General features: G+C 42.1%; 1 protein-coding gene across 2 annotated transcripts; it reads left to right on the top strand.

The window, feature by feature from the left end:
* The first annotated feature begins 1,453 nt into the window (after positions 1-1,453).
* On the top strand, positions 1,454-18,352 carry mnta (MAX network transcriptional repressor a). 2 transcript variants are annotated; one of them, XM_034603693.1, is made up of 6 exons: positions 1,454-1,752; positions 6,403-7,015; positions 7,487-7,528; positions 7,742-7,853; positions 15,100-15,292; positions 15,507-18,352. In XM_034603693.1, the coding sequence occupies exons 1-6, from the start codon at positions 1,680-1,682 to the stop codon at positions 16,304-16,306; spliced, it is 1,833 nt and encodes a 610-aa protein (XP_034459584.1). In that variant the 5' UTR covers positions 1,454-1,679; the 3' UTR covers positions 16,307-18,352. The 2 variants fall into 2 exon arrangements, with proteins under 2 accessions (XP_034459584.1, XP_034459583.1); XM_034603692.1 differs by having other exon boundaries at positions 1,456-1,752; positions 6,400-7,015.
* The last annotated feature ends 1,570 nt before the right edge of the window (positions 18,353-19,922 follow it).

The raw sequence follows: 19,922 nt of genomic DNA, 5'->3' as shown, positions 1-19,922 counted from the left end.
CTAGGTTATACCAGGGCGTCGAGTCCATTAGTGTGTGTGAGCGTGTGTGTGTGTGTCAGTCATGTGACAGTTGAGCAACAGCAGAGTTAAAAACAAGCACTGACTGTCCTATTGTCACAGAATCCAACTACTTAAACTGTGTATTCAACATCCTGGTCAAGAAGTTAAAAAAACACCAGGCTATATATACATATTTATATATATAGTTAAATATGTATAGTTATACACATGAACCTATTTTTTCACATTTACAAAGAGTGAGTTAAATTCATGTACATAACTGAATGTGTAAATCAGTCTGGATATTCCTGGGCTGTGGATGGAATATAATAACCATATATTTTCCACTTATCTGTGTAATATCCTGTATTACTGGATCATAGTGGATCTGTCTGGAGCTCAGTAGTCTTAACATATACATTATGAGTTATGTTATCTCTGCCAAGGTGTGTTCATCCCAAGATGACGCACAAACCATTCGACAGATTTCCAGGAGACGTAGTGGAAGGATGCATTGTGTGTCAGGAAAGAACTAATTAAACTTTGGATTTATGAATTGTTTTATGTATGTCTCGGTATATGAGCGTGTACAATTTGGTGCCAGCCGATTGACTTCAAGGGGACTGTTGAGCCCCGGTGGAGGAATGTGCTCTGCGGAGCGCCACTCTGGATGTGTAGAGTAAAGTCAGATTCAGTTGAGTAAACAGTACTATATTTTACAATGTAGGGGAATGGAAGTACTTAAGTACAGTGCAAGTATCTCAAACTGTAATGAAGTACCACACTTGACTAAAGTACTTTATTACTTTCCACCACTGTCTATCTTTGTACTTTTTTGCGGTTTACTCCACATGAGGTCATTTCAGGTCACTGAAGTTAACCGTTTAGGAAAGGTCATGGAGACTGAGTGAATGTAGGTCATCAGACTGTACATCATGTTCCATCAAACCACAATGACTTGATTTGGATTCATCTCTGTTCTCCGTGCAAAATCATTACATGTAAACTGCGCTCACAGGTGTAGTTCACACACACACACAACATGGCAACATCGATGGTGGAGCCATTGCTGCTGGTTGATAGTTGAACAGTGTGAGATGTAAAGTGACTGTAGTCACGGTTACTTGTAAAAGTGTCATTTTCAAGTTTATATTCTGGTATAGTTGTCGTTACTAAATCGTTACTAGCTGTGACTCTGGCTGCTGAACGGACGCGGTCGCTAAGCGACACTTGACCTCCGGTGGTGGAGACTTGGTTGTTAACGTCTCCTCCAGCGACATTTTGTGACTTTTCTCCAGTGGGTTGATTGTTGAAAGGACGTGAGTGTGACTCAGGCCCGCGGCTCATGACTGGGTGAGTCCGGGAGACTCCACGTCCACTCCTCCCTCGCTGTCGCTCCGTGTTTTCTCTTGTCGGAGGCAGCGTGTCTGTGGGCGGTTCCAAGCGCTGCGTGATTCACAAACCTTATTTGTTCCTACTACTTTGAGCGCCATCTTGTTTGTAACTCCCCTACGTAAGTGCTAGAGTTTCTGGTGAGGGGGTGTCCGGTTACCCGTTTTTCTCCAGCCTCAGTCTGGGGACCTCTCCCTGTGCTGCCCGGGCACGTAGCGCTGTTTTTGGCTCTTTGGTCTTTCTAGAACATTTTGTTTTTCATTTTTATTTTTTACAACTGGACAGAGATGAGCATCGAAACGCTCCTGGAAGCAGCCAAGTTTTTGGAATTGCAAGCCCAGCAACAACAGAAAGCACGTGGTAAGTTGCTATTTTATTACATTTAAATAAAATGAGTGTCTATCCCTCTTTAGTAACTGACATGTATTCTTATCACGCGTGAAGAATCGTGAAAAAAAATGTCTGCGGAAGATCCATTTTCTGTGCCAAAGACAAACTACAATTGTCGGTGGTTTGTTACCAGCTCGTCTGAACTATCTGCTGTATGCACCTCACTGGTCTGTTGCTTTATAACTTGAATCTGAACCACAGCCACTGAGGGGAACCTGGCTATGTAAATACGCGATATTTTACTTTTACTTTCATATTCGTTTCAAGCGCACAGACGTGCTGCAGAGTTTGATCTCAGTTGTCTCAAATAAACAGCAGTTTAACTCTCACACACACACACAGAGACACTCTGACTGTTGCAGTCTGAGGAGTTACTGCATTGAAACCTGCTGCACACACAGAGCAGTGTTTATGTGCAACAGCAGCATCGCTCTGAACTTGTCAGATCCTCTCTGCCTCTGCTCCTCTGTGTGATCGTGACCGTCTGCACGCACTGCAACACATGTAAAACACGTAGAATAAATAGAAATGCACAACAAACATGGGGGAAGGTGTAGGGCGGTGGCGCAGGGCCGAGCTTCTTTTACATAATGACCTGACATCGTCCGCCGGGGATCAAGTGACTGTGCACGTCGGACCTCCTCTGTTCTAACATCGCTGCTGCTGTTTGCACATGTATCAGCTGTGGTCGTTTAATATCATGTCTCGGGCTACCTGCATGTGTCCCGTTAAATACACAAATAGATAAATAAATAAACAAACTCCCTAAAACCTCTCAGACGCTACTGACGAGCTCCGAGTGTCTGTCGATGACGTGTACCTCCAGTCACGCCCCCATCACGTTAACAGCTATCAGGGAGCGAGGAGGCTGGCCCCGCCCTTTTCACCACGTGCGTGCTGGGCAACCCCTCTCAAAGATTGTTTATGAAGAAGATGACTCTCGTGCTCCCCTAAAGCAGATTGTGTTTAAATGCTCCACTTTCATGACGATAAAATGTGATAGACGACCAGATGCTGCAGCTCAGACATTAAAACATGCTCCCCGTCAAAGTAAAAGCTTTATATATAAAATGTCCAGTGTGTAGGATATAGGTGGATCTACCACTAGAAATACAATGTAATGTTCATAAATATGTTTTCATTGAAGTATAATCTCCTGTAACCAAGACTTCCACTTGACTCAACCATGTTTCTACAGAAACACAGAAGGGACAAACCAGACTTTAGAGAGGGTCTGTCACTTATACATTTGTTTCCTGAAGTCCACAGTAACTTCTCCCAGATGCTTGGAAAGGTGAAGTGACACTTATTCATAGGTAGCAATCCACAAGATGCCACTGAAGTCTGGTCCTTTAACATAACAATAGAGGAAAGAGATGTAAAATTAATGCTCTAAAGTTCTATTCTTGTATATTGTACCCCCCAAAGTTACCATATGTGCTACAGCTACCCTGAGCAATACATACAATTAGACTTTAGCCTTAAAAAGAATGAGCCATTTATGTACGTGACAATGGAACATATCCTTCAACCGTCTGTTGTTGTGAGTGTTTCCACAGCCATGGACACATTAGGCCTCGCTCACACATGGACTGTGATCTGTGTTTGGCCGGCTTCACCTATTGTTTTCACGTTTGAAGAGAAACCACCTGCGACTGTGATGTTCATGTGTATAACACGTGAACCTAATACGAGAAACTGAAGCTGTTAGCGCTGCAAACACACCATGTTGATTCTTCTGTCACTGCAGATATGACTCAGATAACCGTTTTTATTATTCCAAGTTACATGTCCTAATCACACAGAATTTAAGGATTTGCTCTCCTTTCATGGTTATGACAGGGTAACAACAGGTTACTGATGTTTATGCTAACAGTGTAACCTTTTATAAAATACATTATATGAATTTCCTGTGTTGTGCAGGCTTGAATCAAGTATAGCTTTTCTCTATATTTAAAGGTTTCCTCGTGTTTAAACAGTCAGTATAGAGGAGATATATGTATTAAGGCCAAAATGCTATTAAATAGCAATTTAACACATTTTATGAAGGCCTGCATTTTCCCTCCTATTACGATGATGGAGATGTTAGTGATATTTAGAACAGGGTCAGAGTGAGAGCTCCTGTTTTTTTCTCCTCTCCCTGTTCCTCCCGCCTTGCTGCATTGAGAGAGCAGAGTCCTCCCTCCCTCCCCCCCTCCCTCCCTGCTACTGGAGAGCAGGTCACTGTGTGGAGGAAAGTAGGCCAGTGTTTCTCTATGTGCTGCTGCAGTTATATAACGTCTATAGAGAACCCTGTTGTTTTTTTAAGTGTTACATTGGTTTTCGCTCAGTAAAGGACTCCTCTGTTTAGTGTGTATGTTCGTGCTACGACACAAAATTATCGGTGTCTCATAACAAGGCGTGTAACATCTAATGAAAGCCGGCCTGCACACCAACCAGTACATCTTGTTCTTCAGATTTTCCTTTTACTTTGAAGAAAAGATTTGTGATTGAAACATTATATATACACGCGGCAAAAGGTGACTAACACAACTGTTCAATCTGACACCAATAAAATGTTCTCCAGAGATATTGGGAGCTGGAAATGTCTCTGTCCCCTTTTACATGGTTTCTTACAGTGACAAACACGTTTGGCAAGTTAAAGCACTTCCTATAAAAAGTTCATTACAAAAAATAGAATAACTTTAAACTTGAGCTCTACATTTTTGGTAGATTGGAATCTGTATATAACTTATTATACTAAGCAATTAAAATGTAACTGATTAATGCAAAGCTTACACAACAAATAACATCATTTCAAGGCAGAAATATTAGAGAATAAGCAAATTAATATAAATATAAAGTATAAGTATTGTACGCTTTGCTGCTAGGTTATCAGGTACACCTAATTAACAGTTCTGCAGTAAACCTGTCCTCATGTAGGCTGTTCTTCTTTATTATATCTGAGAAGGGTTGAATCAAGGACAACTGGGCTTGTTTGTAGAGACTCGGATACATTTCTGATGAACTGAAGAGACCTTGTCTTCTGAATATATCTACAAGTCTAGTTGTCCTTGATTAAACCCCCCCTGGATAAACATGACCTGGATGACTGAGGATCTTCAGACGTTTTAGAGAGATGATGTGTTTTCAGTAGCTTTTAACAAACACAATGATGTGTAATTAAGTGCAGTTTCACTGTCAAAGAATCTGCAGTGAAGATATTATGGTGTAGTGCTGCTGCAATGACCCTGGTCTCCTTCATAATGATGTTAATGACAGCTACACCTCTGACTCTAACATCACAGCTGTCATAGCAACAAGGCAGCCCCTTCCTCCCGCATCCATACATTATGGAGGGGGTTGCTTGAATATGAATGGGTAGTTCTACAAGGCTCTTTTATTCCAAATTTATGACCAAATACTGTAGCATAGAGATCAGTGAGTCACTCACATTTTACTGCAGTGTGTCCTCTTGACTAACTAGTAGAGATTCAGTAACAGCCAACCTCAAAAAAGTGTTGTTTTTTTTTACTCTTCACTACATGCCTCCTGTGTCCTTGACATGCCTCGGGACACCTTTAACCGAAGTAAATGCTGGACACGTCTCAGTGGTGGGGCTCCCTCAGTGTGAGTTTTTGTTGGTAGAGACAGAGCAGACTTTTACCCAGCCCCCGAACATCAGTGGACTGTGACTGGGATTACATTACAGCAACATCATCGCCATTAAAGCTACAGCCTCTTTTTGTTCGAGCTGCCACAGTTTAAAGCCAGTTAAAGAGAAGAACATCCGTCCCCATTAATTATGACTTTCATTCATCCCTGTTTGCTCATCTGAAATAATGCTAATTTTGCTAATGGGTACTACAACAGGCAGTGATCCTATTAAAATAAAGGCCTTTCCTAATGATGGAGCATCCATTGCTGTTGCTGTTAGACCTTAGTTTTTATCTGTAGATAAATCATTTGTTTTACGGCACTGTAATTTGATTAACACAATCGTGCCACTGACGGCATGTGCAAGTTTTGAATTTTCTGTTGCTGCCTCTTGTGGAGATACCTGGGACTGTTCATCTTAACTGTTCCTTTACTAAAGCTGTTGTAAGGCAAGCGCTAAACTCCAGAAATTTTCTGGAGGGGCCATACATGAGAACGCAAATGTCTGAGTCAGTTAGTCTTGGCGTTTTCCAGAACTTTTTCTTCCAGCCCCTTACTAAAATTTCTGGAAAATGTCAGAGTAAGCCCATGTGAGAAAACAGCTGGAAAGTGGGTGTATTGATGGCGTTTCTAACACATGACGGATGCAATAGTGAAAAAACCCCCAATACAAATCCCTCAGGAGGAAAAAGAGGAGCCATAGAGTTGACATCTTCAGATGATGAAGATGTCAACTTAGACGGATTCGATTTGAGAGCTTTTGGCGATAATTGCACACACAGGTGTGTTTCCCTGTTGTTGTGAACGTGTCTGACCCGGACAATCTCCTGCTGCATTCTTCACAAGTGAAAGGCAAACTCATGAAAATGTCTGGACACAATTTTACAGACATTTTATAGAGTTTGGGTCTGAAAATTGATTTATAGGAGCTGAAGGAGACTGTGGTATTTGTTCTGGTAACCAGTTTTTTTTCTTCCACAGAAGATGAGCTAAAGGAAAAGCTTCATCTGGAGCAGGTGACGGTGCAGAGACAGTCAGATGTTTTCTATAACTCAACAATCCACATCAACAATGTCTCTAAAGCAGAGGTGCTCCGCATTGAGTGCTGCCCGGCCCCCACGCCGCCCTCTCTGCCTCCCGCCTCCATGCCTATTGCTGTCATTCCCATCCCTGTGGTCACCCCCAACCCTGCAGGCTCTCCCACTCTGCCTCTGGCCACACTCTCCCCTTCAGCCGCTCCTCCACTGGCCTCCCCAAGGAGAGACCCTCACTCCCCTCAGGAGGAAAGTGCCGTCGGCCTGCTGAGCCCTTCACAGCCCAAACCTGACCACCTAACCCCTGTGCTGACCACCAGCCACAAGCAGCCGATACAGAACCATCACCACCCACAGCTCATCGCCCCAACTAACAATACTAAACTACAGCAGCAGCTGGTCCAACGCTATCCTGGCTCCATCGTGTCACCCCCACAGCAACACGCCTTACTCCCACAGCTGGTCCCTGTTCTCCAGCAGGCTCCACTACAAAACGGCTCCATCAGCCGGGGGAGTCCTCCCGATGACGGCCGCCTGCTCGACAACAAGAAGAGGCCTGGAGGGTAAAACCTGTTAATTAGTTTACATTATTACTAATATAGGGCTATTGATTTGAATTTGTTAATTTTTGTCAATCAATATCAGCCTTTAAAATGTTAAACATTGATGACATGATAAGAAGTCCAGATGTGTTACTGACCTGCAGACCCCTGAAAGATTAGCAAAGATTAGCATCTGTGTAGCTGCTACATTATTTGAATTTCAATAGTAAAGACTAAAATTATTGATTGAGCAATTTCTAAGCTCTGACCAGAGACCTTCAATTATAAAGTAGAATTTTTGTGCATGTTACAATATCTTTTTTCACCTTAGATAATAAATTCTCCTTCAGTCATCCTGGATTTAATACTGCCATTCTACTTTCTGAGAGTAATAACATGAGAGAGCTCATCTGTGGATGATTTTGATAATTTTTGTCATGTTGCCCTTTTGGAGACCAAATTCTCACTGTGCTCTCGTCTGTGCTCTTACAGGGCAGGCACAAGAGAAGTGCACAACAAGCTTGAGAAAAACAGGTGGGTTAAACCTGTCGGCCACAGGGCCTTCTCTAACAGGGGGTATTTTTACTCTTGTATTAGAATGATTGTTTTTCCAAATGTCTTTTGTTCCATAGAGTACTTTTGTAATTGATGCACTTGTTTGGGATGGTTTAATTTGAATCTTTTTCAGTCACGAACCTCCTGTACCATAATGAATGTCTAAAGTCCTGTCCCCTCTGTGTCCCTCAGACGAGCACACTTGAAGGAGTGTTTCGAGACACTGAAAAAGAACATCCCCAACATCGACGAGAAGAAAACCTCCAATCTGAGCGTGCTGAGGAGTGCACTGAGATACATTCAGGTAAGCTGCTGGTGTCTGAGGTTTGATCACTGTTTCATGCGTACACTTGAGGGATTTTTAAAAAGTAGTTACTAATTGTTAAAAGACTTAATGTTTAGGTCATATCATAACTGTTTATTCTAATATGAAGCGCAGTTCATTCAGTACGTAGTCTTTGTTGTAATGTATCTTCGGCAAAGACCCGGGGCTGAGCAGCAACACCAGAGTTTGAACTTTTGATACTTTAGTAATGCATTGAACTCTCGTGTTACCAGAATATTCTTTGCATCATGTACAGATGTTTGTGAATCTTGCACTAGGATGATATTGGTATTATCAAGATTGGTACTTGTTTGTAATAGTTTGTTGGCAGCAACAAAAGTATGTTTCATTTGTAGTATACGTGTGATCACAGTAGTAATTATCATTATAATAAGTTCGGAATTTAATCACAGTGATTTATGAGTGTTTTTTTTAGCTCTGCCAGGAAAGGGTTATTAGTAGAGCTATAATTGATTTTCATTACAAATTCATCTGTTCGTAATTGGTAAAATGTGGTTTAAAATTGCCTGTCACACATTTTTAACAACCAAGGTGAAACCTTCAAATGTTAAGTCATGTCAAACTTGACGTGAGATTTGATTTAAAATGTTTCAGAGAAAAATCTAGCTTCTTCTTGCTTGATCTTCATATTGATTTAGTCCCACTCTGCTTTGTCCAGCATTTCCTGTCTTGTGTATTTCTATGTGAATCCCCAAAACTTTTTGTACCATTTTTAAAATTACTTTTTGTATTAATATTGGAAAGTCTGTCATGTCTACAAATGACTCACCATGTTTTGAGGTGCTAGGTATGAGAGTAGAGTTGTTGTAAAAAGCTGGTGCAAAGGTCCACCACTGGCCTATTTTAACTCTCTCAGACTGTGACTGTGCTGCAGAGCATGTCAGTGTTTAATGTGTGTCATTTTTCCCTCCTCCTATCGATAGGTCATGTTGGATGGCAGGTTTAAATATGAGATGCAAATTCACCCATGGGCCCAGACTGGCATCAGGGTTTGCAGTTTAGGTATTTATACTGCAATTATTTGACTTGCAAAATCCAGGCGGGAATTATAATTGCATATAAGCCAATAGAATTTTTTTTTTGTAATTGTACGTGAAATCCCTGATTGGTTATGAGCTTTTAAGGGCTCTACGAGAATACTCTCTCCTGTATTTGTTCATATTATTATATAACTGAGGTGTAGATTTACTCATCAAAACGTGTCCACACAGTGGACAGTGTGTTGCTGATTTGATGCTCTGAGTAACAGCGGTCTGGTAATTTCTCTCTGTGTGTGGATACTGAGGGAAACTAGGACAGCGTGGGTGCACAGCTCGTCACCCAATCTCCTTCCCTCTGCCACCTCTCTGTGTGATTAACCAACACAGTGTTCAGGGTGTAGTGTTCAACTGGCAGACGAACCTGCCTCCCCCTTTCTCCTATCAAACAACAGCCGAGATGGACAAGGGATATATTTAAATCAAATAGACTTAGTACGTCCCTCTTTATCACACGGTGTCTTTTTTCACTGGCCAGGCTGGTGCTGTTTAGTTTTGAAGAGGTGGAGTAAAAGACGTGCGTCTTGCCTGCAAAAAAAAAAAAACTCTCCCTGAACACTGCCTCCTCCTAATGTGCTCCTTCTGTACTCCTGTCCTTGCCCTCCTCTGGGCTGGCAGCAGAGCAGCAGCCTGCACACAAAAACATTGTGCTGAAGAGTAAGAGGCTTTAGGCTTAGTATCACATTTCATTTGATTTATTTTACTCATTGTCTTTAGTGTTCATTTGGAAATAAGTACAGTGGTAATAGTGGCTGATTATGATCAGTTTCTCACAGTAAGTGACGTTCCTGGCTCTTGCTCTACTTCCTCATTTCATTTCAAAGCGCAAATGACTCAGCAACTATGACTAAAACACTTGCCTGCACATAGATTGTTTTGCTGTTAGGTTGCGTCGGAGTTTTTAAGTTAAACAGAGATATACATGGGTTTGTGTTTTTATTGTCATGTAGTATATTTGTTCATAAAGGCATTCCCCCCAAGGCTGTAGTAACACACCAAAACTCAGGCTGTAAAATAAGTCCTGATGCATGAGAGCTCCTCCTCTCTACTCCCCCTCCCTCCCTCCCTTCATCCTGCCTCACTGAGCTTTTATGGCCACATGAGCAGCAAGCACATGGCTAGCCTGATCCGCGTGACGTCACCCCCGTGCTGGGCCCCCGCCCAGTGCTGCAACAGTCAGGACTCGCCGTACCAGCAGGCTTAACTGCCAGCCGCAGGGAGGGAATACGGAGCGGTAAACACAAGGTTCGGTTTACTCTGCTCGTGCTTTGTTTCCCTCTTGATGCAGATGGAGCTCGCTCCTCTGCTGCTTGTCCCCAAATGTCAGTCTGAAGCATGTTGTGCCATCTTCTGGGGAAACTGAAGACAGATGAGTAAAAAAAGCCTGTATGTTTCAGTCTTTGCAGCACTGTAGTGCTGATATATCTTCTATCGAAGCATGGCCTTAAAACATAGGTGCACTGGTAATTTTTTTCAGATTTTAAACGTCACTACTTACTAAGCTTTGTAAAAATCTCAGTGACACACTTCACCCACATGATATATTGACTATAAAGTAGTTAATTAGATTTTTGTTGTATTTATCTAAAAGGAGTCTTACATAATTCTGTACTGCAGCATGGTCTGGACTATTGCCCAGTTAGTTCTAAGCCAAGATGAGTTAATTAGGGCAGATATGACCAGCACAAGCGCGTACACAAGCAATGACTTGCAGAAGCAGTTTTTTTTCCTCAGACAAGCCTTTTATTGTTGAAGTCTGACACCACGTGAAATCTTCTGTTCCACCTGGAAGGCACAGCAAGACATGGGTTTATGGTTACCACCACACTGTCACAAGACCTATGTGCAGAAGCCTGATCAGTCAGCCAGGCTGTAAAGCATGTCTGCAACGTGGCCTCTACAGCTCCTGGCCCTTTAAGAAAACCCAGCCTTGTGCTGTCTGTCCCAGGCTGCTGCAAATGTGAGTCAGTGAGTACAGCTTGTATTGCTCTCTTTCAATCCTCTGCTATCTGCCGCCCTCCCCCTCCCGTTCTCTGTGGGGCCATGTGCTCGGCACTCGCATTGCAGTGTGACAGCACTTGATCGGTGTTTACCTTGCGCACACGCTCGCACACAATGCAGGCAGCCTATCACCGCGCGGATCTAGATTTTCACAAATGAGGCCGAGGTGTTGCCTTGTCTCTGTGGAAGGTGGAGGTTTGCAGGCTCAGCCATGTGCAAAGAAACAAAAAGGGGCTTGGCACATAGTGTCCTACCAACCTGTTGATTAACAGGAGGATCAAGTCATGTGGGATCCATCTGCTACAGATTTGGTTATCAGGTGTAACCATGGTTAATGTAGACTCACTGTTTCTAAGGAGACGAGCTTGGTGTGTGTTCTATCCACCATCAGCACTGTAGCAGGAAGAGTTCAGTGGGTCTTGGTGTTTGTAGAGCGTCTCTCCCCTCTCGTTTTTTTTCTCTCGATGAGTCATAGTTAGTGGCACGCACAGTTGTGGCTCCACTCATGTATGACTGCCTGCTAATACATGAGCGCAAGCGGGAGGCAGACAGTTCTTTTTGGTCCATGTGTTACATTTAGTACACACTTTAACACTTTTCATTCTGCTCCACTGACAATCCTTTTTAGTCTTTTGAGACAGCTATTCCCAATTCATCTGAAAACTGTAATTTACAATTACAGCCAGACTGGGTGTTGAAATAAAACTTTGTGTAGAAACCCTGTCGGAGAAAAGTACATTGCACGTTTGGCACATGGTGTGCTCGCTTTTAGGTTACCGAGGAAACCTTATAGGGTTTTTAGCTGTTTCCATGACAACCAAAGATGGGGGCATTTCAGTACCTCATGTGTTGAGGACGAGGACACTGTTAACGTGTTGTGACTGGAACACGGATATCCCCAGCTCTTCTAGTTGCAAAAGAGAGAGACTGTTAATGACTGGTCCTGAGTTACACGTGTCCAGACGTTCATAAATTGTGTGTTAAGGTTGAAATCGGCTCATTAATGTGTGTCTGAAAAGAGGTAACAAGAAATTGCAGTTCTGAACTGTCGAACTAAGTTGGAGGTAATGCAGAAGCAGGTTAAATTTTAAATACATTTCCTCCACGCGAGATCACTTACAATATGAAGATATGTATCTCAGTCAAAAGAAGATAATCCCAGGATATGCATCAGAATGTTTGTTATCAATGTTGGATTTCAAACTGTCAAACCAGTATTGGCCTTAACTCCAGGTACTTCTTGTCCTTGATTAATAGATTGAACAGTGTATGTGGATTAATTTGTGATTAGGTGAATTCACATCTTTCCACTGCTAATGTGATATGTCTCTAGGGCTGGGCGATAAAACGATAGTGATAATTATTGCAATATAACTTTTCCTCGATAGAAATATAAGACATGGTCGATATAACTCCTGAGGTGGACCACTCTGCATCAATGCAGTGACAGAACATAATCGATTCATGTTTTCCGCTACATTCATTGTTTTAGCGGTTTTCCACCACTGAATAATTATAACACAGCTGCTTCAGGATCAGGACAGACGCACATTAAAGGTCAGGTCGTCCTGAATGAATCTCTGTCGGAGTCTGCTTCCTACTCCCACTGTGACCTGCGCTCACTTTACACTTTACCAATAAACGCCATCACGGATGACAAGTTATTAGGAAACGTGCAGTACTGATATTTACTTTGTGTTTGTTCGAGTTGCTCTAGAGTTTATTAGACACATGTTTAAACCTGCTACACGAGATGTAATGTGACGCGCACAGTCAGGACATCAGGGTTAAAGTGACCGGAACGATCAGGAGTCATGATCCGACACCATTATTAATAACTATTTTAGAATATCTGACTTGATGGTGAATGTCCCATGTGATTATCAGTTTGTGTGTGAATAGGGACAGAGACGAACACACACACAGACAGAAGATAAATCCTTCCTGCAGATTTACGACCTAACTTCATTGTTGCAGATGAAGTGATGCCCGTTATCCAGGAACATAATATAAAGTTTTTTTTATAAAGATCAGTTCTACGTGTGAGTGATTAGAAAACATCAGAGGAGCAGAGTCCGTTGTTGACCTGCGTGAGTGTTGTGCAAGTTCACATTTAAAAATATCTACTTCAAAGTTCAGTTCATACAGATGAAAATAAACTAGTTCACGTTCATAGTTATTTTTTTTTCAATTTTGAACTAAGTTCACTGTTCCAAATATGAACTATTTCACGTTCATTTGTTCTGTTTTTTATTGGGATGGTTATGATTTAGATGACACAGTTACGATCATGTATTTGGTTATCAACCGATGTCTGATCAGAAATCTGGATCCTCTAGTGACTCTAACACTGAGTACTGGCTGTGGGCGTCACATCTCACACAAAATTATACATTTTTCAGTCTCATAAAGTCTGGAGCGAATCAAACTCTAAGTTACTTCATGTACTGATCAGGTCCTGAGACTGTGTGACGCTGTGTGAGTGAATGGGGCGGGGCCCAGGGGCCTGTGTGTGTGTGTGTGTGTGTGTGTAAACTCTAACTCGCACCCAGTCTCAAACAAACTGCTTCAGCAGTAGTAGATGCGTCTGTACCGCTAACACCAGCCATGCTGTGCCGTGTCTTTGGAAACGTCATGCTGTGTGTGGTAAAACGGTGTCGTAAAACCTGAGCGGCATTTACTCTCACGTTCATCATATGTAAACTGATTCTTTCAGTTAGCGTTCACCAAGAATGTGAACGTGCACAACACTGACCTGCGCAGAGTAATGCGCCTCAGTGCAGTGGCGCTGATTTGATTTATATCGTGATATATACCGATATTGACCAATATGAAAACATTTATTGTGATAAGGTCTTTTTCCATATCGCCCAGCCCTCTATGTGTCTGAGTTTGTATTTGTGTGTGAACAGCCCCAGTGGGACACAGCCAAAGCATAGAGCTATTGGCCTGTGCATTTCTAATCCTGGATATAACTAGAGACAGGTGCCGAATCAAACAAGGCCCGCCTTTTGTACCCCTTTGCTATTTATGTACGTGCATATTGTGCCACTTATGCACTCACGGGCCGTGCACAGCCAATTTAACACACTGTACGACTAATGCCACACAAACTATCACACAGACATACACAGTGGCATGAACACTAGCAGGAAGTCCAGTCGTCGAGGCTTTATGATCCTGAGTCATCAGATTGTTGGTCACATACTGTATTTCATACAGAGTCACTTCCCTGAGCCTCGATGCCAGAGAGCGTGCTGGATAGTCAACGTGTCATAAATTATATAAAGTGTTTGATTTCAAAACCCTAATCCGGAACAACATAATTCTATCCTGTTGGTACTCTAAGCCAGCAATGATTTATTAAGAAATGTGTTCTTTGCATAATATTTTGGTGCTTAGTCTTGGTTGAATTTTATTAATTCAACCTAACATTTCCTCCTGTTACTGGGAACAGGGAAGTCCACCTCAGTGTGTTTCGTTTTGCTGTGTGTCAGCTGACGGGTTAAGGGAAATTGGGTCACAGAAAGCCACTGCCTAGAAGCACCTCTTACTTTCCACACTCATTCCCTCCCTCCCTCCCTCCCTCCCTCCCTCCCTCCCTCCCTCGTGCGCCTGTCGCTCTGTTATTTTGTTCACTGCACACTGGCTCTGGTTTATTATTTATTAACATTAAATGTCATTACTTGTTGGACATATTCCTGATTAATTAGCTGGGAAGATAGACAAGCATTATGCAAGCTTTTTCTGATGGGATTTTGAAGTAAACACAGTGAATTAACATAATAGATTATAATAAAATGACAGTGACAATATTTAATAACACTTAATATTGCCCAAAACCTCTGTAAAAAAATACCTCTCTGTGTTGGCAGAGGTTTATTCAGCCTGATGCTAAGTTTTGAGGATACACATATCCATGTATTCAAAAGTCCCTCAGATCATTTGTCAAACATTATTGAAACAGTTTAAGTATGTTTATGCTTCGTACTCATAGGCAAGGCAAAATACCTCAGTCTAATTCAAACCTACCAACTAAGGCCTTAAACATTAAACTCAAATTCAATCAGGACCTCCTTCTGTCAAAAGCCCAGTTTCACAAAGACTAGATTTAATGTGGGGTTGCTGTGTTAGATTATTACAAAACATTTACTTTCCCTTCTCAGACGCTGAAGCGGAAAGAGAAGGAGTACGAGCATGACATGGAGCGACTGGCCAGAGAGAAGATCGCCACACAGCAGCGATTAGCAGAGCTGAAGAATGACCTGAGCCAATGGATGGATGTAATTGAGATCGATCGCGTCCTCAGACAGACGGTTCAGCCTGAGGAGGACCAGGCCTCGACCTCGACTGCCTCAGGTAGGCTGACTGTCAGGGAGGTGCCGCTGTGGTCCTGCCCCTGTATTATAATTAAACATTTAAGATTATTTAAACCTATGTTAATCTTAAGTGAGTTTTTATGAGTTTGAAACAGCAAATTGTCAAGAGTGAAAAACCTCATTACCTTCATTAATCTAGGTGCAAAAATCACATTATTAGTTATACTAAGTGAATTCATCTGTTTATGTTGCAGAAGGTGAAGACGTTATGGAAGATGACTTAGATGAGGAAACTGCACCAAGAGCACAGGCAGCCTTACCCATAGTGCCTCAAACCATGAAACCTGAGCTGCACAAGAGTTCAGCACCTGCTCAGACCCCAACCCTGACCCCAGCCACCACCACTACCTCCTTCATCACTCAACACATCTCCATCCAGCACAAACCCCGTCTGCAGCCTCAGCCGCTCAATCTTCCACAGCCGGTTCCCAAGTCTGCAGCTGTACCAACACTCACAGCCATGACATCCAGCACTCCCACCATCCCCAGTCAACCCCTGATCCAGACCCAGACACAGATGGTGACGACGCCCAGCCTACACCCGACAGTTATTGCCCACGCTTCAGTGTCCCATCCTTCAGTCATCCAAGCAGTCAACCATGTCATCCAGGCAGGGGGTCCCAAACACATTGCCCACCTGGCTCCCTCCACCACAACCTCTGTCCAGTTAGCCCCCGGCCACCAACCCATTGGTCACATCACCATTCATCCGGTGGCTCACCTGAGCCAGCATCTCCCTACCCTCTACCCCCAACAGGTGGCTGTCACACAATCAGCTGTGATGGGTCACATCACCCACACATTAAACCACGCCCACACCCAGGTGAATGGCACTACACCTAACCAGGCAGCTGCCACCATCATTGGCAAGCAGACAGCAGTGAGCACCCAAATGGTGACCCACCATCCACAGCTGGTGGGTCAGACAGTGCTCAACCCTGTGACAATGGTGACCATGCCCTCCTTCCCCATCAGCACTCTGAAGCTGGCCTGAGCACTGCTAACGGGACCACAGGGTGCAGAGACGCCCCCACGACGGGACAACCACAGGCCTCGGACCAGGCCATTTACGAGCCCACAGTGACGGCAGGAGAAATGACAGTACATGAAGCATTACAGCTGTTAAAAAGCAACCAGGATCATTCCTAAAACAAAGTAAAAACCCTTCAGTACCACAGTGTTCTGAAACCTGGGATATACCAGTCTGCATGTGACTGATGGTCATCGTGTGGAAGTACACAGAGGGCACATCTTCAGATTTAGTTACTGACGATGGAGAAGCAATAGTCTATTTCACAGTCACATTTTACAAAAACACCTCCTTATAGGGAAGATGTACAGTACAGTACAGTGTCCAGCTTCCTGTGATAGTATGGCTGTAGGTTGGTGGTTAGACTCCCTCTTATCACTTCGACTGCTGTGGATCAACCAATAGCAGCTCATGCACTAGAGAGGCTACAGTGAGGTTTGAGAGCCGTGACTGTGTAAGATCAGAGTGTTGGAGCAGCCATAGGCAGCACGTTGGGAATGTGATTTAGGAGAGCTCCTCCTCTCCAGCAGAGGCACATGCTGCTGGGCTGGAGCTAAACTGTGGCCTGAACTCGATCTCCTGCACTGGAGCGGCAGTCCTCAGTGATCACACATAAAGCAACAGCTTCACCTGCAGGCTGTTTGGGTTTATTAATACTACTATTCCTGTAATGGTGGAAAGAATTCCTCTAAATGAAATACAATGCTGATGGTAGTCACTTAAAGAACACGCAGTTTTGGAATTAAAGGACAATCAACTTGTACTTAGCTCTAATATTTGTCCTTCAAACAAACAAGCAACTGAGCAAAAGTGCAAGTTTAAGGATAACGTTTTTTTTGTCACTGCTGTTTGAAAAAAATATTTTGCCAAATAGGATCATTTTCCACATCTTCATGACCCCTTCATTCAAATGTCACAGCACACAGTGGCTTATTTAAAAATGTAATGTGACAGCGAAAAAAAAACACAGTCAAAGTTGAGTGTTTAGAGATTATGAATGTGAAAACCTAAAAAAAGGTCCATGAAAATAGTGAAGTGTGTTTCTATGCTGTCTTGTAGGGCAAATGGTGTAGACTGTGTTTGCATGCTGTGGATGCATGCCATGGCTTAGTTTATGTAATGATTATTTGCAAAGTGAGGACATCGCTGTGGTTGCAGTAAGATTTTTTTGGCTCAGAGCTGAACCTCTGTCATTCATACGTTTGGGTTGAGATCAGTACAAAGTGATTTCAGCAGCTGACATAAATCCAATCATTGTTTTTTCAATACCATCCTTTTTTCAAAGCTAGCACTGTGAAAATCAACGTTTGTCTCAATGAGCAGCAACCCCACAGTTCAGCGTAGCACTTGAACAGCAACACGCTGTGCTCTGATTTAATCTGAATGTACTGATCGGCAAAAGGATACTGAGCAGCGCACTCACCAGAAGTTTATACCTTTTTTGGGGGTTTTTAATAAAAAAAAAAAAAAAGTGATTACTTTATTAAAGTATCATGTGTATGTAAAGTGTAACATTTAAAACTGATTTTGTACTTCGAGATTTCCTGTTTCATCTAGAGCATAACTTCTGTTCATTGTAAATTTTATAGTATAGCTTTTTTTTTTTTTCGGGACCATGTACAGTGCTGTATGTCAGAGCAGACCTCCCACGCTGATACCACATTCGGCCACTTTGGAAAGTATTCACCCTTTAATTTTTATATGTTTTGTTCTGATGCAATATGATATCAGCAAGTTCTTTAATTTCACATTTTATACAAACTATTCTGAGCAAATGCATTTTAAAACCATATTGCAGCAAAACCAAACGTGTGAAAGTCAACAGGGATTCAGGTACTGGAAGAAGCAACAATAATACATGTCTTTTCCCTATGGAGAAAGTTTACGTTGTATATAGACTGTAAATGTTGGGCTGCATCTAGATCTAACTGTATTATGTAAAAAGCTGGGGGAAATATCAAATGAAAAATTTATTAAAAATATACTTAATAAAATTTATTATGTTTAAAAGAAATGCCTGAAGACATTTTCTTTTAGTATCTCAGCAATTCAAAGATGTTTTTTTTTATTTGGCATTTGAGAAAAGTCAGGATAAAATGGTGATTTAATACAACTACTACTAAGGGGATTACAATTTACATCAGTGATGGTAGATGAAATATTAGTCACACTGATGAGATGTCAAATACTTCACAACTGCATTAACATCAGATTTACTCCAGGCCTGTTCATAAGTTTAAGTTCTGTTTAGCATCCTGGGTGAACAGACGTGGTGTAGTGTGCTGGTACCAGACTCCCTAAATATACAGTCTATGGCTGATACCTCATTGAAGCACGACTCTGTACTTACTGATAAGTTAAAAGCTCATCATGAATATAAATATATAGCATTTCAGCTGAAGTCATCATTCAGTGTGGCCCAGGATGCATTTTGTTTGTGTTCACACTTTTGTGTCTTGTCTACTTTTTACTAGGAAAAAAAAAAATATATCCAATATTATCTGTAATTAATCTGTAATTTAGGTGGGAAATTTTGATAACCTTAAAAAAAATTACAGAAGAGGTTTAATCCTAACCTCCATTTATTAACCTTTCTACTTCAGAGGAAATACAGAGGGAAAGTGAATGAATGGATGACAGCATCCCAGGGACAGTTAGCTGACTAGATTGTGACAATAAAGCTTTCTTAAATATAATAATTGGTTCACAGCCATAGACTGTGCGGTTTAAATTGTACAACTGAAGAGAAGCTGCGATACACGTCGAGTTTATATCTCAACTGCAAAATCAGAAGCTAATATCAGCGTCATTGTTTAACTAGCTCGCTAAAGCACTTTAGGAATCATGCTAACTCTGTTTGCCTTCGCATTTGATAAGAAACATGTTCCGGTGGCGTAAACAAGACAATAATAGATTAACATTCAGAACATGAAGGATAAGAATTGACTCACAGTTTTTCCTGCGTCATTAGCCTCCAGTTTGCTCCTCGTCAAAATGACGCTAACGGCATTCACCCGTTAAAGACCAGTTCAAGCTAGCTAGCCAACAGGTCGTCAGTTAGCTGTTAGCTTCCGACCGAAGCTAATTCCTTTGCTGTTTATGAAGCAGCAGCTGGCGATAACAGTCAAGTTAATTATTCAACTTATAGGAATGAGTCACACTAACTAGTTAACTAGTAACTAACTACAGGTGTTAGACACCTGAGGGGGCGGGGCCTTCAAGTCACAAGTCCTTAAACAAAAGTTCTAGTTTAACTCCAAAATTTAAACACCAGCACATATAGAGCTAATCACGTTTTGTTGATATTAAGGGCGGACGGAGGTTTTTAAAAATCCCTGCAGTACACAGAAATTAAAATTCCCTTTCTGCTACTGTTATTTTCTTTATTTTATGAACTTAAAAAAGACAAGTTAAACATTGAATGTAGCAATAGTTTTTGGCACCCTGCTAACATGTCAGTTCTATTCCCTCCTTTCCCAGCTCTTCATCCTGAGGTTGTAAATGTTGTGCTGTGGTTTTGTAAGACCGACGTTAAGCAGATGAAAATGGATTCCTCTGCATATGATTAATCTCTGGAAGC

This window comes from Hippoglossus hippoglossus, chromosome 13 (assembly GCF_009819705.1).
Source record: "Hippoglossus hippoglossus isolate fHipHip1 chromosome 13, fHipHip1.pri, whole genome shotgun sequence".
Classification (NCBI taxonomy): domain Eukaryota; kingdom Metazoa; phylum Chordata; class Actinopteri; order Pleuronectiformes; family Pleuronectidae; genus Hippoglossus; species Hippoglossus hippoglossus.
The sequence above is the reverse complement of the archived record's forward strand: the minus strand, read 5'-3'. Positions and strand labels throughout refer to the sequence as shown.

Coding starts and splice junctions, on each gene's coding strand:
- mnta (XM_034603692.1), top strand. CDS start 1,680: ATGAGCATCGAAACGCTCCTGGAAGCAGCCAAGTTTTTGGAATTGCAA. Junction 7,016..7,486: donor AACAAGAAGAGGCCTGGAGG/GTAAAACCTGTT, acceptor GTGCTCTTACAG/GGCAGGCACAAGAGAAGTGC. Junction 7,854..15,099: donor GTGCACTGAGATACATTCAG/GTAAGCTGCTGG, acceptor TTCCCTTCTCAG/ACGCTGAAGCGGAAAGAGAA.